This window comes from Garra rufa, chromosome 19 (assembly GCF_049309525.1).
Source record: "Garra rufa chromosome 19, GarRuf1.0, whole genome shotgun sequence".
In the NCBI taxonomy this organism is placed as follows: Eukaryota; Metazoa; Chordata; class Actinopteri; order Cypriniformes; family Cyprinidae; genus Garra; species Garra rufa.
Window position 1 is genome coordinate 10,986,471 of NC_133379.1, and position 24,785 is coordinate 11,011,255.

Genomic DNA, 24,785 nt, shown 5'->3' on the forward strand with positions numbered 1-24,785 from the left:
CAGAACAAATTCGGTCACATTCTTTCATACTGATTGTTACTTTTTGCTCTGTGTCTTATTTCTGCTGTTTCAATGTAACTGAAGACATCACAGACAGAAATCAGGCTAGTTTATTATATTCTCACCTTGCTCCTTCGCAACCTCTGGCAGGTAGGTGGCGGTGCGCTTTGATCCTTTTTCATTAAAAAATTCTATCCTAATGCCGTGAACACCCACCTAGGAAAGGAAGACAACATATTTTTTTTCCATGCATAACCTACATGTTTTGACAAACACAAGCTATTTTGGTACTAATAATGACATCGCAATTGAAAGAATAGTTTATGATATAAAGAATTATTTGTGCATTTGCAATCAGTTCCTCTCACTCTCTCTTTAAAAGGAACAGGGAAGAGACCGACATACTGACATACACTCTTTAAAAGGTTCTTCACAGCAATGTCATAGAACCACCATTTTTGGTTCCACAAAGAACCATTCAGTCAAAAGTTCTTTGAAGAACCATCCATTTCTCGCATTTTTATAATCTGAAGAACCTTCTTTCACCACAAAGAACTTTTTCAAAGAAAGGTTCTTCAGATGTTAAAGGTTCTTTATGAAACTATTTAGACATAGGTTCTTCTATGGCATCGTGAAGCACCTTTATTCTTAAGAGCGTAGTGACAAAATGAAATATGAAACCAAATAAACACAATTATACAACATAGATGCCTGCCTGTAGTCCAAAATTAAAATATTGGAGAGAGTAGTTTCTCCCACCCCTCCTCCTTTGACTTGACACTCACATAAGTTGTCAGATTGTGGACACGAAAAAGCAATGAGGGCAATTGGCAATGGAAGGCGACTAGCCTTGCACTGTAAGTTTATGAGCTGATTTACTAAAGTTTTAAGATTCCTCTACTTGTAGAGGTTTTTAGCTGGATATTGAGGCTTTTTAGGTCATGAAGAACCTGCGACCTCTGACCCACTTCATTTTGCTGGCTTCCATGGCTGCAATAAGTTTTTTACAGCAACTGACATCCCAAGGTGTTAAAAGACTACTGGTTAAACTGGCAGTGGGCTGAATCACACAGACCAAAACAAAAACACAGCATGTCCTTCAAGTGAGTTTGCCAACTGTCATTAAAATGAAAAGAAGCTGCTCAAATGTGGTGTGTTCTAGTGCGTTTACAATCTTTGATATGCAATTTTGCTACAAATTACTTAAGCCATTTATTAACTGTATATTTTTATTTGGCATCAGACTATGGGAGATGACACTGTCATAATGCATACTTAATGCTTTCTAACCTTATCTCCCCTTTTCTTTCTTTGTGTTGCAATTATTTTGCCCACTGTACAAACAAAATACAATTTTACATCAGTAGTCCCATATTCATAGTTGTGATGACAGTCTGTTTACAGCGTACCATTGTAACCAAATCTGGCAGCAATTCTGAGTTTATTTTTAGTCCATTCCTGCAAGACAGACTTTTCAGGATAGGAAACTAAAAATGAACTCCCAAAAATTACTTCCAGAGTCTGGACGATAAATTATTGAAAGAGTGGTACAAGAAGATGTGATGCTGGTTTTTCTCAGGTTATCTATCTATAAAGCCTATAAACATCAGTCTTCATGTATTTCACAAGTCTACAGCATGTTATTATTATCAAGTGAGGGTTTTTTTTACCCAAGCAAAGTCTCAAAGAATCTGACACCTGTAGGTTGAAGTTTTGGAAAATGCCGGCACTGGATACTAAACGGTTCCTGATGGTTTCACACCTAATTCCTCACCTTAATTATTAATTCTTTTGCAGTTAACATGTGACTTTTCGTTTAACCATGATAACCCAATAAGCATTTCGCCGTCCAATGGTCATGCCTTAACTTTGCAAATTCTAGTATTGCACTAGTATTGAATCCCTCTTGTGAGAATTTAATCATTTTTTTTACTTTTCAGTCCAGTGTTGTTTTTGACAACCATCTTAGATTTAGTCTTAGTTTTAGTCTTTTGGACTAAAATGCTTCTTAGTTTTAGTCAAATTTTAGTCACTTCTATATGTGATAGTTTTAGTCCAATTTTAGTCGACGAAAAGTCAAAAAGGTTTTAGTCTAGTTTTAGTCGACGCAAAGTCACAAAGGTTTTAGTCTAGTTTTAGTCAAAAAAAGGGAAAAAAGTAGTCTTTTAACAAATTAATGTAGGTCAGTAAGTATTTTGCTGTTGGGTAGTGTCACTTATAAGTTCTGAAAATAGCAGACCTATAGTTCAACACAATGTGAGCTTCCGGATCGACTATTTTCACCAATAATTACAATAATGAAGGAATGTTTTAGAACATAAAAGACAAACAAGGATGGAATGCTAAAACGGCTTGCCATACTAGTATAGCAAAGAGTATTTAAAGCTAAAACGGCTTGCCATAGCGTCAGATACTTTTTAAGTCAGGGGTTTGGTGTTGTGGACTTTCGCTCCGCCTCCCTCACATCCCAGCACCAGTAGGAAAGTCCACAACACCAAACCCCTGACGCTGATTGGTTGGAACACTGTTTGTTTTTCTGTGGAATAGTTGATAGCGCCGATTGTTTTTTTGGCATATCTCGGATCCTAGGCTGACCAGAGAGACGCGGTTTTTTCACAGACAATTTATGGGGCAGGCAGCGAGCGGATCGTGAAGAAAGGTCAGCTGAAATTGACACTTTATGTTTTAGGCTAGAAATCGCTGATACAACCTTTAATTGGCATGCACAATAAGCGGAAATGTCATGCATTTTAAACGTCTGACGGACCACCCACTAACATTTTCGTCTATTCTCGTCTCGTCAACGAAAACTCACACACGTCTCGTCATGTTTTAGTCATCAACGAGCCATTTTTATCCCGTCATCGTCTCGTTATCGTCATGAAAAAAAGTGGCGTCAACGAAATGATTTCGTCATCGTCATCGTTGACGAAAACAACACTGTTTCAGTCTTAAGTTAAATCTCTTTTTTTGGCCCATTTTATCTGTAAAAGAAATATAGGGAGTTTTTCCACTTCCAGCCTTCATAGACAATTATATATCAATTCTGAATGATTAAATACAACATTAATAGTAGTTATTAAGATTTGGAATTGGTAAAATGTGCTTGGGGAAAAAAGTATGACCAGAATATCAATGTGCCTAATAAACATGCACACAGTGTATATATTATTTAGGCCTGTAAATATAATTCCACTGTCTTATTCAGATAGCAACTGGAATATTGGATTAATCTGGTTATGCTAATCAGGGTAATGCCTTTACATAATGCTTACATGATCAGAAAAATGAATTCAGAATTATTCCAGGGTATTCTTATGCAAGTATATACATCAGTGTATTTATATGGGATTTTTTCATCCGGCTCATCATTTAAAGAAATCAAACTGTTCAAATCCCTAACCCTTGGTACAAGCAATAGTGATACTTGCACTGAAAAACATCACTAGTGAGTGAAGGATCCCTAAAGCAGATATACACTTCCGGTTCACTACTTTGCCTCTGGTTTTGTGTAAACACAGTCTAGCTCTGAACTGGGTCACTGCTGACAAAAGGGATGAATGCACATGGAATGGCAGCAGAACTATGTAATATGAAGACCTGCAATCTAATCTCCGGGATCTGAACAAACGATCGTTGTGTGAACAGAAGTGAAAAGAATCTGCAGGACACATATCCTATCAAACTATTTTAAGAGGAAGACACAATGTAAGCAGAGAAATAGCGAAGCGGTGATTACATGTTTATTTAATTCAAGTTTAAATTCAGAAGTTTGCCATTGGACAAAATTAGACAACGTTTTTTCCAAAATCGAGTTAAAACTTAACAAAAGAAACCTGTCATTGCATGTACAGATTTGAAATGGGATTGTTTTGATTGTTGTATTTATTAACCATTTTAAGGACCTAATTCTCAATATTAACTAGTTGCTTATTAGTATTCATATTACTAGCATTTTGGCTGTTTGTTAGTACTTATAAAGCATATATTAACGCCTTATTCTGTAAGACCATATTTTAGATCACTTAATCCAATCCCATACCTAAACTTAACACCTACCGTACCATTAATAAGCAGCATATTAAAAGTTTATTCAGGCAAGTTAATAAGTTATAGGTCCTTAAAATACAGTGTGACCCTAAAGAGGGAATGTCTATAAAATGAATGTGTTTGTTAAATGCCTGCAAGCCAAGTATAGCACACTACTCTGCATAAGAGTCTATGTCAGCTAACAGTAATGGAAAAACACTGTAAAACTAACATCCCCCAACTCTGCAAACACTACAAAAAAAAAAAGATGCATGCAAAATACACAAGACATCATCATCACTCTTTACCCAGGGCGCATTTCTGTCTGCACTGTTGTAGGTCACTAAGGACAGTATGTTTGCACGGCCTGAATCACCAAGGATCCAAAGTTTAACACAAGGTTACATCTGTATGCCTTTGCCTCATTTCAAAGTAAGGATGCAACGACTAGCTAATTCTGCACAGCCCAGATTCGCTCTCTGAACACGCAATTTGCAAGCTGTCCATTAACAGGCTGCAGTGGCCAGAACATGTGTCGACATTGTAGGCTGAGGGCTGCGCTTGCGAGCAAATCTTGAAAGTGTCTAACCTCTGAAGTTGTTTTGCGCTGTTTTGACTAATTGGTCTCTACTTCAAGACCATTTAGTCGTTCCCAAGTGTGACTAAAGACATCAAGTATCATACCATTCTGATGTCACTAATGAAAATCGCTAAAACTACAAGGGTGATCAATGCATGAGCCCACTTTGCAATGCTGTCACATGGTGGCATTGCCACCGAGGCTTGGGCCCATCATTGCTACTTGCAGATATTTTCATTCATGACTCTTTAAATTAGCAAAACATTTGTAAGACAGTCATATTTGCTCAACTAAGCAGCTTTCATTTCAATAAATAGTACCTAGGTTCTGCTATCAGTACTGGGGAAATTAAGAAAATACACATCAGGGCGACCAAACTACTGCGTGCGACTATGAAAAATATTTAGGAGCACCGTGTGCGACTGACCCGATTAGCATATTTGTGTTTGCACTGAGGGGAGCTTCAAAGGTTTCTACGTGTTTTTGCAACGTTAAGTTATGTATCACAGACATATCTCACGAATGCTTTCATAAAAGTGTAGAGAGAGTGTAAATAAGAGATTCATTCTGCAGTTTAGAGAGCTTTTAATGATTTTAAGGAAGTTTGTAAATGAGATATTGATTTAATACAACAGGTAAATAAACAAGAAGTTAATATTAAGTGACTTACATTGGCTGACTATATGACTATTGCCTGATTTTGCTTGACTTTGTCGTCAAAAATGATCTAAACAAGTCAGCTCTGAGCTGCTGCGCATCTCCATTCAAACACAGTGTTATTTTGTTTCTGAATGAACGTGCGTTTTTAAACAAATCTAGTGAGTCAATTGATTCAATTTCCCATTCATAAAGAGAGTCACTTGCTTTATTCCTGAATGAATCAGCTGTTCGAGGGAATCAAATAAGTGATATGATCCAGTAATTAAATCAGTTACTTGCTGCCACCTACTGGCAGATTTAGTTTCATTTGTAAAGTTTTTCAGTTATTTAAATCATTTATTATTTATTATCATTATTATTTATATATGTATATAAAATGTTATATATTAAACATGAATTTGATTGCACTCATGCCACCTCTGAGGGACATTAAACATGAAAATACATCTACAAGCCACTTTTGTGTTCTTCTGTGCCACCTCTGTAGTCCAAATAAATTGCTAATACTGATTTCATTTGATTAGTAACTTATTCTACTTGTTCTTATTCTGTTGCTTTAATTAGAAATTGTAAAAAGATTTAAATTTTACATAAAATATGACATTAAAAAATGGCATTAAAAAAGTAAAAACTAAATTCCACTGTAAATCACTTTGAGTAGTCAAATATTACCTTGCAATGGGGGAGGCAAATTTTTGATCTTTTTTTTTTTATTATTGATTAGAAGATGCTCCTGAAATTGACTGTGCTCCTCATTTTTTTAAGTTAGGAGCACTAAGAAAAGTACGTGTAGAGCCCTGCACATACATGTATATTGCTACATAGACATTATCTTGCAAATTCTAACTCGCCAGAGTCGCAAGCTGTTTTTATAGGATATTTGTCTGCATGATGCATTTTTGAGATTCGCAATTCAGAAAAGAGACCAATCAAATAATACCAGAGGGTTCAATGCATGTGCCAACTGTGCAATGTTGTCACATGGTGGCGGTTACACCAAAGCTTGGGCCCATCATCGCTGCTTGCAGCTATATTTTCATTTAAGACTCTAAACAAGCAAAACATCTGTAAGACAGTCATGCTTGCTTAACTAAGCAGCTTTAATTTAAATAAAATAAATAACTAAATGATCAGTTATTGGTTTTAGGCCTAAAATTCCATTTCATGGTAAAGATTTTTTGTAGTGACGTGGTCAGGCCAATGGTTCACACTTCCCATCTCAAATGCCGGTCGATTATCTGTTGGACTACATGAGAATAACCCTAAATGTTTAAACTGACAAAACTCATGCAAATGATTCGACAGACACCTATTCAGTTCTTCAGGAAACAAAATATAACAAAAATACATGGAGCAATAAAACCTTAAGTGTACGTGTTTAAGTGTAAGAGTTTGTTGGTTTGATTTTGTGAATACCTGATGGTAATAGCTTCTGCGCTCTTACCTCCCAGTCTAGGTAATCACCAACGTCCTCAAAGTTGGTGAGCAGAGACACTGAGCAGAAGAGGCGCTGCAGCTCGTCCCTTGTCATGGGGGGAAAGCGACTGTCTTTAAGGGCACTGTAAAGAGGACATGCAGGCAAGATTTAGGACAAAGCCACACCATGGCAACAGTGTCAAATTCTGATAGTACAATTAACATTCAATTAAAAAAAAAATCCTAGCAGCCTGGTACAAATAAACAGACACAAAGTCTACTAAGGCAGACACCCAATCGCAATAAACAAGTACTTATGGGTATGAATGCATATACACATTCTTTTAGGGATTGGTCAGAACGACTAGTTGTCCAACAACCTAATAAAGCGGACTAGTGAGTTTACCTAGATTCATTGGCACAAAAACTGGCGATGTCTTAGAAAGAGAAGATTCCATAAGGAAAATTCCTCACCAAACAAAGATCAACAGCGTGAAGGAATAAGCAAGTGGGTTTCTTTTGGAAAACTTTCTGTCAGTAACAGTAGTGTTTCTGTAGTAGGGCTGCAAAATGATTAGTCACGATTAATCGACTCAAAACTGAAGTTTGTTTACATACTATTTATGCGTGTACTGTGTATAAATCAGAGTTGTGGACTCGAGTCCAAGAAGAATCAAAGAAGACTTGCGACTCGACTTAGACAGCAATGACTCAAGACTTGACTTGGACTTGAACCCTGTGACTCGGCAAGTCCTAAAAAAAACTTCAGAGAGTTCTGATCAATATAGGCTGGTTACTGAAGCGTATGATCACACTGGAATGATTAGCGCACCTTTTGGCCCTGAGCCAGAGAGGGACTCGCTAAGTGAACGTTTGTATTGTTGTTCAGGATATTTAATGTTTTAGGGGCCGTTCACATGTCGCGCTTAAAAACACGTGGAAAACGCTAGGTGCGCCGCTTTCCCTTTCTTTCCAAATCGCTCTGTAGCTTGCGCTCCATTGGCGTCTGCCGTTGCTAAGCAACCATGACCTGCACTCTCCATAAAGACGCAGACGTTTCAGCAAAGGATAAATGGATTTCCAGCATTAAAAATCGCTTGCAGTAGCTCTGCTATTAAATTTTATTTAAAAATGGTTATTCATGTAAAGCTATGATAAGCAGTTTCTCCAACTTGGCAGTGCTTTCAACGTTATTAAGGGAAAGGATGAAGCTGATTAGTTGGTTCTTGTCAGATGACCTGCGGTCATTTGCGCGCTCAAGTTCGTTATTTAAAATGTAGACGTGTGGTATGTGCGCGCTCATAATGGAAGTGGCATGCTCGTTTTTTCGCATCGAGATAAACATTTAATCTTCTCAGACTGAACATATCAACTTTTCAGACTGAAAAAAAAGCGCCTGGAAAAAGCGACCGTGTCGCTTTCATTATGAAATAACGAAGACGCTACATGTGAACGGCCCCTTAGACATTTAAATTACACAATCACTATAAACCACTTATAAGAAGAAGAAACACAATGTATATTGAAACAGCAGTAGCCTAATTATTGGCTAAACCTTTAAAAATAAATATTTATATATTTTTTTTTCACATGAAATATGTTGCCAACATATAAAGTTAACTCTATTCTTCCTGTTTACCAGCCACTCCCTTTCGTGTTTTTAAAGAAATAGATGAATTCATGATAAATGAATGTCTGTATTACCTATAAGCAAGTGATTAATTATTTGACTCAATTGATTCATTAAAATCATGGAATCTTTAACAAAATTAAACAGTGGACTTAAATTATTAATTCAATTAGGCCTATATTTGTACACAAACAATGCTTAATTCCTCAATGAAACACCACTAATTATTATAGCATATCTTTTATAATTATGCCTACTATAGACTATTATTGACTTTAAATTTACTGTAGTAATTAATACAGAGACATTAATTTAGGCAAACAGCACTGGTGACTTGTTTAGGACTTGAATCTTAAAGTTGAGGACTTGGACTTGCCCGTCTTGACTTGGGACTTGACTTGAGACTTGAATGCAAAGACTCGAGACTTACTTGTGACTTGCAAAACAATGACTTGGTCCCACCTCCGGTATAAATACACACATACGTATATATTAAAAAATACATTTGTATGTAAAAACTTGTATATAACTGATATTATATAGAAATATAAATATTTGACATAAATCTAAAAAAAAATCTTAATATATACATGCAAGTGTGTGTATTTATATATACATAATATACACAGTACACACACAGTTTGTAAACAAAATTTTCTTTTGAATTGATTATTCATGACTAATCCCTTTTCTGTAATATCAGTAGCAGATTCAATTCAATTTAAAACAGGTGACCGCTTTCAAATGCTCATACTTCTAGCATTTCTTGGTAAAAATGCCCATTAGTTTTCTCTTAAAGAAATGGCTGCCAAATGTATGAATTTCTTAACTTATGCAAAAAAATAAATAAATAAATAATTCAAAATCAATGGAATCTAATGTCAAGCTCAAAAACACATTTATAACACAAGTTTATTGTAGAACATCTGGACCATAGTTGACATAGTTTGTTTTTTATGTCGGAATTGATATTGTCAATTGTGAAATCATTCACTGCAAAATAATTTTTATAATTGACTATCAATCTTGGAATGGCAGGAGTTACAGCTTTTTCTGCTGGTGGGTGCCAATCCCAAATAACAAATGAAAAAAGGTCAGTATCATTAATATCTGATTCACAGCTTGGCTTTTTTGAGATTAGTGGTTGATTATTTAGGCAACAGAATGAACTAAACTTAACTAGCAACTCTGAAAAAGGCAATTGTGTTTTACACCCGCAGCAATCCGATATGAGATTTATCAATCAGCGTTTCTTGAAACTCAATCAATTTTTAAACCAGTCAAATGGAGAAAATCTCATGTTTCTGTGGGTGCTCTGCCATTTCTCAAGGAGAACCATGTGATCAGTGCCTATGGCGTGATGGTGAGTAAATGAAGATAAATTTTCATTATTAATTTTAATATTCTCAAACACACAGCTTAGAGCTGTGCCAAAATGCACCTACTTTCAAATCAATTGCTCTGTACGCTGTAGCTGAACAGATCCCATGAAAGTATTTCCCAGAAGTCTACTATAACTTGTGTTTTTCTCCACTACTTCATTTCCCTTGAGAGGCAATTAAGCTGATTAAAGCTTGACTATTCTTCCATCAATGTGTGCGCACAACATGGCATTAAACACTGAATGTAAAAACTTCCACAGCCTAGTTTTTCTTAGACTGCTTGGTGAGCTTGTGGCACATTTAGGCATATTCAGGAAGTAGGCATGTGGGATATATAAACAAAACATTCCCTTACGAATGACTGACCAAAAATACCTAACAGGGCTTGGGAAAAATATGGGAAAAAATTCTAAGAATTTGAGAATTGCACTGAGAATACGGACTTGCTAGCCTCATTTGCAGCTGGAATTACACATCTGTGATTAATCTAGATAAAAGTATCTGTATTTTCTTCTTTTTTGTGGCATTTTTAACACTAACTTTTCAAAACAATGCTGAACCACAATGACTTTTATTGTATGGATTAAAAGTTTATGGCAGCAGCACCTGTGATGCTTAATTCTATCCACTACAACTCATTACTACACTCATCTCTGACCTCTTACACCAGACTGTTTCACAAACCAAAGGTGAACGTCTGGAGGTTAACAACATTGTTATTGGTTATATAAGCTGCTTCAAAGTTAACAAGAGGATGGAGAAGTGAGAATTTGGCAGTGAATGCTGGTCTGAGCTGAGCCAAGACGCAAGCATCTGTTCTGGTGTCTCCATTCCTGCTGAGGGAAGAATGTGACTGTAGTTCTAGAGATGGATGGCTAGCTTGAAAGCAAGGTCAAGCAACTACTTGAAAAAGTGACGTCTAAGATGTTCTTTACAGGCAATGCCGGTACAAGTGTTAGTTAAAGTGCATAGACAACTTCAAGTACAGTCCTCAAACCAGTGGATGAGTCCAGCACAGCCTGTGGATGACTTGTGACCCAGGACCACAAAACCAGTCTTAAGTAGCATGGATATATTTGTAGCAATTGCCAAAAATACATTGTATTGGTCAAGAGTTTTCTTTTAAGCCAAAAATCCTTAGGAAATTAAGTAAAGATCATGTTCCATTAAGATATTTTGTAAATTTCCTACCGTAAATATATCAAAACTTAATATTTGATTAGTAACACGCATTGCTAAGAACTTTATTTAGGCAACTTTAAAGACGGTTTTCTCAATATTTCAAATTATTGAAATTATTTTCAAATAGTTGTATCTCGGCCAAATATTGTCCCATCCCAACAAATCTGATGATATATAAATCTCAATGGTCAAATTAAAAAACAAATTGTGGAAACTACAAAAATGCAAAAAAGAACCAAACGGCATGCTGAGACTTGCAAATCTTTTAAAAACAGTTTACTATCAGAATGTTGTCAAAGTGAACTCAAACCTCTTTTCAGTTGTGATAGTGGCTCAGTCCACACCACATTTACATTTATGTTTTCAAGAAACAAAGTTATTATTGTTATTGTTATTATTACATGCACTTATGTGGAGCATAAAAAACTGTAGCTACACTATTTGTTGCATGTTAAATTCTTGAAGTATATAATAACACAAGTACTGGTGTTTTTATGAGAGTAATGACTAATCAAAAGAAAATAGAGTGTCAGATTTCATGTGGTTTGTGCTATTCACACTTATCCGAGTCACACTTCAGATTTGGGACACCTTTGCCTGCAGTTTGAAAACAGCCCTGAACATCCTTGGTATAAACACTGGGGTACTTTCAAAACATAAAAAAAAAAATAATAATTCTGGGCCAACAAATGGTGAGAAAATGTGTTAACTAACAATAGAAAGGGAGTTGGATGGAAAGAGTGGAGGAAAGCTGTTTAGAGACACTTTTAATCATTATTAATTTTTGCTATTCCATTTGGTGCAGTAAAAATAAACCAAGATGTAGTATTATACATAATAAATCAAATTAAATCTAAACCATATGAATGGAGACGCATTAGAGAGAGAAAAGAAGAATTTCAAAGACAAATGTGGCATACCTGGTAAGGGTGTACTCCCTGAGTCCTGAGTGCAGGTTCATGGCAGAAAATGTACCTATACAACCCCTTAACCGCTTGTCCCGGCCGATTTTCCAAGTGACAAACAGTGGACTGTTGGAAAAGAAAAGGACACCTATTAAAACGCAGTTAGAATTTGCATAATTCAAGGTATGAAAGCAAACATTTTTTTTTTAAGATTTATAAGATATGATGGAATTAAGTTCTATCACACAAGCAAGAGTGCTGTTTTCCTGAATATCGGCACTCGCAAATGTGACACTGATTTTATATTAATATTGAGCGAGTTACATGTTAGACACTATACTGTGTTTTTCCCCCTCCACATTATTTCCAAACAAAACCGATGTAGAACATTTGTGCACCTTAGGGTAACAATGCTGTGTTTCATTCCTGAAAGAATCTGTTTTTGGATGAATCAAGTGAGCCAATGATTCAATGATCCATTTTGTCCCAAAAAAAATGCATTCTTGTGGAAATTTTTAATTCACAATTTGGCCATGATTTAACTGAAATGAAGGAACAAATTATTGGAGATGTTATCCTTTATTTTTGCACCCACATCACGTTCAGGGCTCTGTACAAATAAACTTGACTGCCTTGCCTTGACTAACAAGTACAAACTACAAATGTCTGAAGAGATAAAGACTAAAACTAGTCAGACAAGATATTTCTATAAAACAGTTGCTGTGCAGTGTGACCACGAAGGTCTAATATGTCAACAAATTACTTGAGCAGACTGGCATTTTCCCCGAATGAAAAAAAAGGTTGGCTAACAATGCAATTCTGTAAAAAGTGAGCAGTCCACATATCTGAACACAAAGCCGTGTATGGCTTAATTCAAATTTATGGGCTCACATACCACTTTCATTCGGCTTAAATCCAAATGTCCCCATGGTCACAATGTAACATTTGGCTCCTAACCAATTATTCTGCAAACAAAGCTTTATTCTTCACTGGTGTCCCAAGATTCATGTGAAAAAAAAAAAAACATTATTATGTGGAAAACCGTGTGCGATTCTCAGGCTAACCAGTGCAACACTTGCCCTGTGGATCTCCAGTTTCCATCTTTCACTATCTGTCCTCTGTCTGACTTCTACAGTCTCTGTTATCTGTTGAACTCAACCAACCCTGAGACGTCACAGGTTATAGTATTGCAAGACAGCGATAATGTTGCAAACAAAAACTCGAAAAAAAAAAAGTAACACTTTATTTTAATGGCCAATGCTCTATTAACTAGCTGTTTATTAACATGCATCCCTTAATCCTACACCATATGTAAACTTAACTACCTTACTATCTATTAATAAGCAGCACATTACTATACCAGCCACTTGCCCTATTGAGCTATAATTGCATCTACATATCAGTCTGTACCCTACAATGATTTCAGGACACATAAACATGAACTACTGCTATTAAACAAACAAATGATTCAATGCTTGTACTACATCTACAGTACTACTAGACTGCAGCTCTGTAGCTTTATTATTAACAAAACTGATAGAACACACAGACTATTCCTATGCATATTTTTATGTTAAAGCGTTATGTTTTCTTTTCTCTTAATTTGCCATCAAATATAAAGTCTAGGGCGCTTGGTGTAGACATTCTCTAACTTGTCTTCTGTACACATGCAAACTATCCAATTGTTACCATCCTAGTAGGACTTCCAGACTCACAATTAACATTAAAGTGGAGTTAATGAGAACAAGGATTAACGATATATGGCCTGCGGTCGCTGTCAATATTTAACTGCCCCCATGCCAGAAAACTTAGGCCACTGTTTAAAGCGCAGGTTGAATATCAGTTGATCATGATGGAAATTTAAGGACTGAGCCCTTTGGCCAGGAACAAACTGGCATGAGTCTTTTAATGTGCTGGAAAGATCAGGGTAAAGTCTAAACTCAGTGAGCATGTTTACATGTACACAAACATGCTGATAACTACCAAAAATCTGTTTTATTCATTTAGCATTACAAAAAACACTTTAAAGCAAAGAATAGCAGCATGAATCCCTGAAAATGATCCCTTTGGATGGAAAGAGAGGAGCCTTCTGTTGCATAAATGCAACCCTACCTAACCCTCTTCCATCTGCCATCCACACTTCAGTCATATTTGCCAGCATCAGGCATTCTCTCCTGACCTTTAAATCCAGGGACAGTGACACATCACATCGATATAAAGATGAGGTTGTATTAAACTTTTTCCTGGACGTCCCAAGCATCAATTCTGAATCAGTTGGCATAAAAGAGGAAATTAAATGTACTGGTCACAAGCAAAACACGGAACAAAAACATCAAAAGGACTCATTTTAGGTTTTGGCGTGTTTAATTGTAGATATAAATGCTTTTATTTGTATTTGTTTTGTTTCTAGTCGGCAACAGAAAGCCAAAAACCATCACCTCATTGTACCCAGTTTTTTTTTTAAATGTTATGGCATTCGTACAGCAAACCTTTCGTTGATTGTTTACAGTGTAACGGAAGTTTAAAAACTTTACAAAAGCCCTCACCCTGGCAATTTCAGAGTGTCAAATTCCAACCTCTGACCACCACTTAGGGACAAAGTATTGAATGCACGAAGACACCTACATAGTGATTGGCAATTTTCCCATGTTGGCCATTTTGGGTGTCTGCCATTTTGAATTTTACCATTAAATGCTGTATTTTACTAATGCATTAGAGCAGGGTGCCCAAACTCGGTCTTGGGGGATGTGACTTGCAGAGTTTAGCTATAACTTGCCTCAACATACCTGCCGGAAAGTTTCTAGTATGCCTAGTAAGAGCTTGATTAGCTGGTTCAGGTGTGTCTAATTGAGGTTGGAGCCAAACTCTGCAGGACACCAGCCCTCCAGGACTGGGTTTGGGCCCCTGCATTAGAGTATTGTTCCAGAACTCCGCACCATTTCGGGAAAATACTCAAGAAGTTTCAGGCTAGCACCACCTTCTGGTCAACTTTTTAAAAAATAATGTTAACTGTTTTTGATAAATTTCATTTATTGCAATGGATCTGGTCTTGATAGATTTTGTAATTCAAACTAGAGCACAGACACCTTTTTTTTTTTTAATACTCCTCCTACACCAATGGTCTGATTTCCATCTAAACTGACTCATGCTGCCTTCATGTGATATGGGAAAGATGATGCTTTCCACTTGTGAAGTGGAAATTACCAGTGTGTCGTATTCAGGTGCTTTTGTTGTCGTAGTGAAGAGAAACATGGCGAACTCGGAATTTGTCCTCACATGCTACTTAGGTAAAAGTTTTAAAACGGTTATAAACTCCCTAATGCATCTGCTACAGGATGCATCAAAACGCAAACGGTAAATTATAGGCTGTATCTTATTGATCATGAATAGTAGAGTTGTTTTAAAGACAATACTTACTAATGGTTATTTTAGCTAGCCTATATATACGTTTTTATATAAGCCTATATATAGTATATATATTTTATATAGCCTATATAAGTTTTTTTACTTTTAACATCATGCAATGTTTACCATTCATTATGGTTTCGTTACTGTCCGCCATGTTGAAAGGTCAAAGTTTATCCCATCTCGGCAACTCGGGTATCATAAAAATTTTCGAGCTTTCCAGTGGAAATTACAACGTGAGTGGGTGTTCATGTGCTATTTCGATGTCGGATTTTGGTATTTACCATAATTACGATAGCACATGAAGGCAGCATCAGATCAGACCATGCTGGCAAAAAAACATTTGTTTTGCTGTTTTAATATATTTCTAAAAAATGGCAGATGGAATGGGACAAATGCTATGGGATTAAATTAAATAAATCCTAGTATAAGGTTTGAAAAATGTAAAATATAGACATGATCAAGTTGTCCTTAAAGGTGGGTATTTATTAATAAGTAAAGAACCACCAATGCCTTCCTTGTGACTATTTAACACATTTTGCTCGACTATACCAAACACTATAAAATACCCAAGAAGTGTCACTCGTATAGTTTTGAATGGGAAAAAAAAAATGCAACGGGCCGCAAAGCCACGCCTTCTTAATATAAAGGAGCAATCGTTGATTAGTAAAGTCAGCGCGTCACTGCCGTTAGAAGTCCCTGTCACTACAGAAACAATCAGCGTTCGAAGACATGCGCTCAGTACTGCGCATGCACACTGGCTGATCTAACCTAAAAAGATAAGCTTTTTTAGTGCTACTGGAGCACAAGGAAGCATATTTATAAAGCAGCTCTTGTCAGATTTCATTAATGATTTCAAATCTGAAAGTTAATCGCAAGCTTGGTGAACAGTTTTGGAGAATTTTATGTTTCCCCATTCAAAGAAATAGGAGCTGCACTTGCGTGCCTGAGAGGCGTTTCAAAGATGGCCGCCGAGTAGAATGACTTGCCTTAAAGGGACTTTGACTACACTGAATTGAGTAAATCGTTTACTTTTGTGTGAACTACTGTTTAAAACAACAACCTTTGTGAAAGTCTGGAAAACGGCAGCAGCGCACAAAGACATCTGAGTGAAAATACAGCAACGTCATGGCTGCCTTGAAGACACTAAACTAAACAGGCACATGGCCACGCAAATTGTGGACATAGACAAAAGACGAGGTCAGAGGTAGTATTTTCATAGGGATCAGAATAAAAGAAGAGTTGTCAGACTAAAGCCACTGCTGTCATGGAAACAACAAGAACTAGAAGAGGATCAGTGACAGTTACTCAGAAACACTCCAGCATGTTGCAAAACAAAAATACCCCACAATATACCTTCTGTGTGTATTAAATCAATTAGCACTATCCATTACACACGCATCTAAATCGGGTAAAGCATGTGGTGAAATCCTATCACCACTTCCTCGATCATGAAAGTCCTTTTAGTTCTTTCAAAGACTGCTTTTACAACCCTTGAAGGTAGTGTGCAAGCAAGCTTCAAATAATTTTTTTTTTACAAAATGCAACAAAGATAACAGTTCATTTGAGCATTTGAAAATGAAATTTACTTCATGTTTCCTTGCCGCCCTCTTAGTTTATAGTCAGCTTTTTTCCTCTCTTAAAGAATTAGTTCACTTGCAAAACAAAAATTTACAGATACTGTACTCAGTACTCACCCCGTTGTCACCCAAGATGTTCATGCCTTTATTTCTTCAGTCGTAAAGAAATTATGTTTTTTGAGGAAAACTTTTCTGGAATTATCTCTGTATAGTGGACTCCAATGGTGCCCGTGAGTTTGAATGCACGAGGCAGAGCTACACAAGACGAGCATTTGAGGTTAAAAAGTATATTAATATCAGAAAATGACAGATCGCTTTGCTAGATAAGACCTTAAATTATTACTCGACTGGGATCGTTTATAGCCTTTTGAAGCTGCATTTAAACTGCATTTTGGACATTCAAACTCATGGGCACCATTGAAGTCCACTATATGGTGATCATTTCTGAAGTATTTTCCTTAAAAAACTATTTCTGTACGACTGAAGAAAGAAAGGCATGACCATCTTGGATGACAACGGGGTGAGTACATTATCTGTAAATGTTAGTTCTGGAAGTAAACTAATACTTTAACAATGTCTAAATAAAGCACTTCCCCAATATAACAACCCCTAGTGGTGGCAAATGAAACTACCCAACCTGTAAAAGGGTTAACAATCGCAGCGAAATGCGAGTGTATCATCTACCAACCCCAAGTCTACAGATTACATCGAATGACAAGTGTGTCTGTTACATGCAGCCTGTTGGAAAAAAAGGTTTTTGGAAGCTCAGTTTGCCTGCACTTTATTTAATGATATCCTACAGTCTGTTAGCTTTTAATTATTGAAATGTTTAAGGTTTGTTTGGTTGGTTTTTAATTTACTTAATTGCCCTTAAACCAGAAGAATACATCAGCTTTCCTTTTATGTCTGCGTTGTAATAAATTCCACTGTGTTCTTATCGATTTGTGTTTGCAACGAATTGCATTTCATGAGGCATTAATGTTGAAGAAAGTCATATAAAATCCTTTAGTTTCAAGGTGAGCGTTTTTATGGTCATTACATGCATGTTGATGTTAGGTAGCAATAAAACACTTTAAGGTCCAGCATTTCTCTCCTATTGTGACATAATCACCTGGGTTGGACGCATTTACACATTTCAGGAAAGGTAACACTGAGTCATATGTGCAGTTCCTTGCTCTTTCCACACAGGAACACCCTAAACACTGATTCTTTTTTTAATACTTTATTAAAAATAAAGTTGTGCAATCATTAAATGTATCATTCTGCCATGTTCGTGACTTTTGTTATATAGTCTAGACTATTTATTCTTAACTATTTTAAGAAGTCGATGTTTTTTTTTTTTTTTTGGGGGGGGGGGGGGATTGCACACAAAAAGTATTCTTGCAGTTTCATAACATTATGGCTCAACCACTGATGTCACAAAATCTATTTTAATGATGTCCCTACTACCTTTCTGGGCCTTGAACGTGCAAGCTAGATAAGCTAAAGATAAAGAAAGGTCTTACAGGTTTGGAGCAAATAGAGAGTAATTAATGAGTGACAGAATTACAATTTTGGGATTAACTATTCCTATTGAAAATGCTATTATTTGCTATATGAAGGCATGTTTTGCAAGCCAAGAGAGAATTGATCTCAAAGTATACTTAAAAGGTATACTCCATTTGACAGCATGTGTCAAAACCCATGGCTTTCTTTTTCTCAAGAGGTTATGCCTATAAGTTTGTACTCTTGTAAACTAAAGTTGCAGCCATCAATGCAGGAGTCTGTTGTTGTTGTTGCAGTCTCCACAATTTTTTGTTGTTGTTCCATCTCTTTGTTTTCTACTGTGAAACAAAGGCCTGGGCCAGTGTTGCAACCTTTTGGAACAACTGACTGGTGCAAAACAAATTAAATGCGCATCTTCATCTGTGCGCAAAATACGCGTGGCTAAAAAAAAATTAGGTGGCGCACGTACATAGTCGCGTGTTCACATAAAAATCAAACTATGCCTTGGGTTTTAGCGGCCCAGTTTGTGGTGTTTCCAGCATCAGCCATCTCACTACATTAGGACATCCCATGAAAACTTTATCTTCAGAGCTGCTCTGAGAGCATTTCAACATTTAATTTAAAATAAACTGTCTGAAAATACACTCCAACGCTGTCAACCTAACTCCATTTGATATTAGCTGGCGCAATAATAAAGCAAATTGCATTTTGGATCAGCACTTTAGAACCCTAAGGGGCTAGAAACAAAATGTTGTCCCCTGAATCATTGAGTCGAGTTCTACATGTGTTCTACTTCATACATGTGTTTCTCAACTACAAAAATGCAGAGAATGAACTCTGAAGATGCGCTCTCATGGTGCACATCCTCATGAGAGTTGAAATGTGCTGTGCACAAAGAGTTGATAATGTCACAAACAAGTGTCAGAAGTTAATGCTGACGTAAGACGTCTACTCTAGGCCAATACAGAGCTGTTGGTTTTCATTCCGACGCAGATGACGCATTCACTCCGAACTGTGTCATTTGGTTTGAAGTCGTCTAATGCAATGTCTCTGGGCCAAATGAAAACATCAACAAAAACACAGGCCGCGTATACCCCTTCATGTTTACAAACACAACATGAGGCAAAGCCGTAAAGGTCATTTCCGGTTGGCGTCACATAATTTACCGGTATTTTGAATCTGATGTGTGAATGTGGCTTTACCGGTAAAAAGACAAAGCATTATTGCCTTTGTGAACAGCATAGTCTTTCCAGGATTTTTTTGGCTATTTACTGGTATTACTGTGTGAAAGATGATTCCACCCAGTCAGAGGAAATAAAACTATTTTCAGCTGATTTTAGAACACATATGATTTTAATTTGTCACAAGCCTCCTAACAAAAATGCACAAGTTTCTGGGTGAGTTTGTTGTGATCTAAACTACTTCCAAGTCTTCTTGTGTGATCCTCAGTTGCTTAGAGTACGATGGTCAGTTATTCCTATGTGACTATTACAAAGTCAATTAAGTATATGAAGCCTAGTGTTTTAAGATCAGATCATAAAAGCCATGTAGTGTATTCCAGCCTTAAGTTGATTCTCTCAAGTCTGCTGATATGAAGAACATATGAGAGCACTTTTACGTGCCCTCTGTACTTTTGCATTATTGAGTACTGAAATTAATCTTTGACAGTGGATGATGACGTAGTACAGAAACACAAGAACGCAAGATTACTTAAGAACGCATATTGACTTTCAGTCAATAATGTTTTTTGTCATTTTTAGATTATTAAAAACCTACTTTTCCAAACTCCTAGCCTAAGCCATTAGTCTTGATCGTATACCTCTACCTCCTAAACAGAATTAACCGACATTTTATGTTCTAACTCCACAACAGTTTATAGTATTCTTGTTTCTTCAGAATCCTGGCTTTAATTCCTAACGTGTTAGATCTCATTGTTAAGATAAACTAACAGCCATTTCAACTAAAAGATGAAGACTGTATACTAATGTTAAAAATAAAAAGGCCTCAAGGTAAAATCTTCAAACGAATTGTTTTGATCTGCGAATTATATCTTCACCTTTTTTTAACTGACCCACTGCAAACGATGAAATAAAATTTTAATTTAGTTCACACATAGTACTACAATCACATTTTACGACAGTAAAAAAAAAATTACAGAGGGTTTTAATAACTTTTATTAATACACCATTAACAAACATTATATAATGCATAACAGATTATTAGATCGCTTATTCAATAGCTACAAATATGAAATAATGTGCTTGTATACTAACACTAATGCATTTTTTAATATAATGATTTACAGAAATAAAATACATACAAATGCTATTTACCTTTCAATTCATGATCATGCACTTTATGAAAAAAACATACAAATGATTTTAACAGACGCTATACACTGATTGAATACATTACAAATTCCATTAAACTGGTTGTTTTAATGGATTAAAATAGTTTATTATCTAATGCATTTTTTATTTCAATATTATTGTTATATACATACGAGTGTTTTCTTTTTCTCCTGGAAATACATTTTTTTCATACTGGTGTAAGATGAAAATAATATCCTCTGTTTACAGTATACTGTACATGTTGAGGCAATAAAACAAGATTTGCACCCAAATTACTATTTTGTGTGGCTGGTTGGTTGGTGTTGTTGTATCAAGAATATAAACCCTCTTAACTAGACATCCTTTAAACCTTTACTCAAACTTTGTTACAGTAGCTGAAGTCCAATTAGTAAACCTTTACAAGCACATTATTTCATATTTGTAGATCATTTCATATATTAACTAGGGATCTGTTAAGCATTATAGAATGTTTGAAAATGATTTAATGAAAATCACAAAGTGCTGTTAAAATAAATTTTAAAAAGTGCATGATCATACAAACTGCACATTTAATAACATGAAGCTTTTTTTTACAAGATCATTAGTAATGTTTACAAGCACATTATCTCATACTGGTAGCAATTTGAATATTTACATTAACTAATGATCTGTTATGCATTATTTAACATCAGTTAGCGATTTATTGGTACTTATGAAGCACATATTCCATGAAATTTTAGATCTTTGAATCCTACCTTAACTAATAACTCTCCTACTAACTATAAACATTTTTTATATCTTTTTTTTTTTATTATTATAAAGTGTGTCTGCTAAATTATTAAATGTAAAAAATATCTGTTACTTACATATGTGGGGGAAAAATACTATAAAAAATGATAGTGGTTCATAAATTGGCAGTACCACTGTGAACAAACCAGAGGCATATTGTTGCATGCATTGCCTAAATATATGTATGTATATGTGCATGCACCGTCCAAATAGGGGCAGTGTTACTATAAGCAGAGGGAAGAACTGCAGTGAAGACATTCATACATTGCCGAGTTCGACGAAGCCTGACAAACTGGATAAGATAAAGATCCCTCGCTCTTATAACCCAGCACTCGAACCGTGGCTCGAGTAAATCGCTTTGTTTTACCATACAAATACATAAATCCTTTACAACACACCAACTGTCATTGAAAAAGCTTACCTGCAAATGCCCTACATAACAAAGATTCAGTGTTTGGCGACCGACAAAATAACAGATTATTAAACCGTTGTATAACACTTCACAAGTAAACATACTTTCGTGTCCTAAAGTCATTTTGTTGTTGCATCTTCACATAAGCGTGTGACTGTAAATTGAATGAACAATTCTGTAAAATGTTTCGGATGAAAATATCTGGGGGAAAAGTAAACAACTCTTGGGCTTTGTTAGCTTATAACGTTAGCTCACTTGCGCTAACCATTAAAAACGGCTACAAATCGAATAAAATCGAAATAACACTTCGTGTTTTTGTGAAAAGGCGAGCTAAATAGGGGAAAAAAGGAGAACTGAAAGCTAATAAACAGAAAACGGCAAATGTTCGGCGGGTTAGAATCGTGTTTGTTGGCTAGCGTCGGTTAGCAAGTTAGCTTGCAGAGAAGCTTGAATAAAGAAAAGCAGGCTAACACCCATTTAATCTCCTTGAGAGCAAAAACACATCAGCACATAAAACACATATAACGTTAAACCATTACCAAGCGCATTAATAATAGATTACTCCCAGTCGATAAAATTATAAAGCAAAAAACTTTTAAGACCACATATTATTATTTTTTTATCGAATATGTATGCTGACTAACGTTACAGTAATTTAACACCTATTAATAAAAATGTGTACAATTATACTTGCGAGTATAAATATATTTTTAGAAAACACATTGGAAATCTTGAATTTGAAAAAAATGACAGAAAGTCTTTTTGTTTTATCGAGAGGTTCTGGATTAGCAAGTAAACTATTAATTCGGCATGTATGGATATAAAAACGAAGTAATTATCGTGACAATAGTGGTTTTAGACCGACACGGGCACGAGAAACCTTGCCCCAAGAGCACGAAGGCTCTAAACTTGTTGGTTCGAGCAGAGAGAACAGGAAACACACCATCTGTTGTTGTAGCAAAGCAGGTCGAATATAGCCATCTTGCTACTTACTAGGGGTCGTTTGTAAACCTGGGTGTTCGAGGAGGCTGGTATCCGTATAGATGGCAATAAAGCACGTCGAAGCAAAAGCAACACATCTCCGCCGAAACGACCATTTTCCTGGCGCCAGAGCCAGGGCCAGGACTGAGGGTCGGGGAGAGGCCGGTGGAGTTGTAGCCTCCTGGAGTTGGGGACAGAGCATTGGTGGTGTTGTTGCTGCTGCTGCTGCTGCTGCTGCTGCTGCTACTACTACTACTACCCCCCGGACCCCCCAGGCCGTTCACCCGATTCACGTTCCCGGCCACGATAGTCGACGACGACCCGATCCCCAATTCCGATCCACAATGTCCGGTCCCGGCTACTCCGCTGCCCGCCCCGCCGGGACCCCCCGCTCCGGGGGATCCCGACAACTTCTGCTTCTTCACCCCGCAGCACCCGGCCGCCATCTTCGAACAATCTGCACCAACACACCGCTTCCGACCCATCACCGTCACCGCGGGAAGGGCGGGCCGAAACGCAGACCACACGTAGAAATCCCACTGCGTCAGCACGTACGACGGACAATGCTCCACCTTCCCTGCCTTTTGACAGACGTAATAACCGAGAGGAGCTTTCGTTATATCTCTCCGAAAGAGAGAGAAAAAGAGAGAGAGAGAGGGGAGAGACTGCAATGTCACCCGATATTTTTCCTGTTAGAAAAGACGTAGCGTACGCTGCAGCCTTACGTAATGTTCTTAGGGAGACAGGCAGCCGCGAGCCTCCGCAAATTAAACGCTTCGACGGACCCAATGTATGTTGGCAAGAGTAACAGCCCCTCCTTGGGATGCACTGTGCCAACTGCAACGATGCACGCAGGATTCTGTCAAAGCATGCACGCGTCCATCCATACATGAAATGACAGTCAGTCAGGCTAGGCAAATATATATGGCCCGTAGAGCGGCTCGGACTCAGGTCTCCCTCTGAGGGAGTGGGGATCTCGAGTACGCAGGACCCATACACGCCTCACGAACATGAGCCGACCCGAGAAGCGACGCAGTCAGAGCGGCTCTCAAGCGATGCGGTGCTTCGGCTGCATGCGTGGTAGCACCATGCCAGCCGCGGCTCCTCGCCTCGCACCGGCCTTCGGGACCCGCTAGCCGCACACGACCTCCTTTACTGCAAGCCCACCGCGTAGACTGAACCCAAAAGTTTCCCGTCGACGGTTCGGAGCGCTGTCATCCGATTATTCGGGTACATTGTCGAGCGGCATAATAGCATGGCCTCCTCAGAAGTGGTTTCCCCCGGTCTCTCTGAGTGCTCCGCTCACAGCTGCTAACATTAGCTCGCTTGCGGTGGAGAAAATATCCTATGCGATCATCTGAGGCACTCAGACTAGTATTCTCTACTTTCACGCCGGAGCACAGAGCCCAGGACGTAGTTTACGACAGATTCCGGCGTGTCATACGCATTTCTCCCTATTCACAAACTACGTCGTTTCTTCGCCGAGGGACGCAGACATCCCGCATTTGTTATTCGCCGAAACGCACCAATTCGTTTACTGTCTTGTCATCCTGTAGTCTTCAGCCTGATGGAGAAAGAATGGAGCCGTTAGAGAGCACCATGACCCAGCAACATCCAGCCCGCCTGTGACCGAGCAACGTATGTTCTAGTCACTGAAAGGATGTCGAGAGTCTGCGTTTTTTTTTCATTTCCAAACTCACCAGACAATAGGAAAACAGCCTGTCCTCACCTCTGTCTAAACGCATACACCCGTGGCTCACAAGGCAGTGGAATCCCTAATAATAGGGGATTTTTAAAAGGATGGGGTTTTCCAGGCATGGGAAAAAAGAATGGAATTTAATACCACTTTAAAATGGCACCAGAAAGTGATGGAAATCTTGATTGTAGTTGTAGATGTTCTAAAACATTTATTTTTAGTGTGTGGCCATCAAAGAAAAAATGTAAAAAACACAACAAGCTTTCAGCACCTTCAGCGTGGACCCTAATAGTCCCTTTTTTGAATATAATCCATCCCGTTTC

General features: G+C 37.4%; 1 protein-coding gene across 1 annotated transcript in view; it reads right to left on the minus strand.

Annotated features, from left to right (window-relative positions):
- Window positions 1–24,310, minus strand: part of ammecr1 (AMMECR nuclear protein 1) — a 33,126-nt gene extending 8,816 nt beyond the window's left edge. The window contains exons 1-4 of the mRNA XM_073824359.1: window positions 22,779–24,310; window positions 11,800–11,910; window positions 6,714–6,828; window positions 126–216 (exon numbers count right to left, since the gene is read on the minus strand). Coding sequence (XP_073680460.1) covers window positions 126–216; window positions 6,714–6,828; window positions 11,800–11,910; window positions 22,779–23,251 — 790 coding nt within the window. The 5' untranslated portion in view covers window positions 23,252–24,310. The remainder of the gene's footprint in view (window positions 1–125; window positions 217–6,713; window positions 6,829–11,799; window positions 11,911–22,778) is intronic.
- Between the last annotated feature and the right edge of the window lie 475 nt (window positions 24,311–24,785).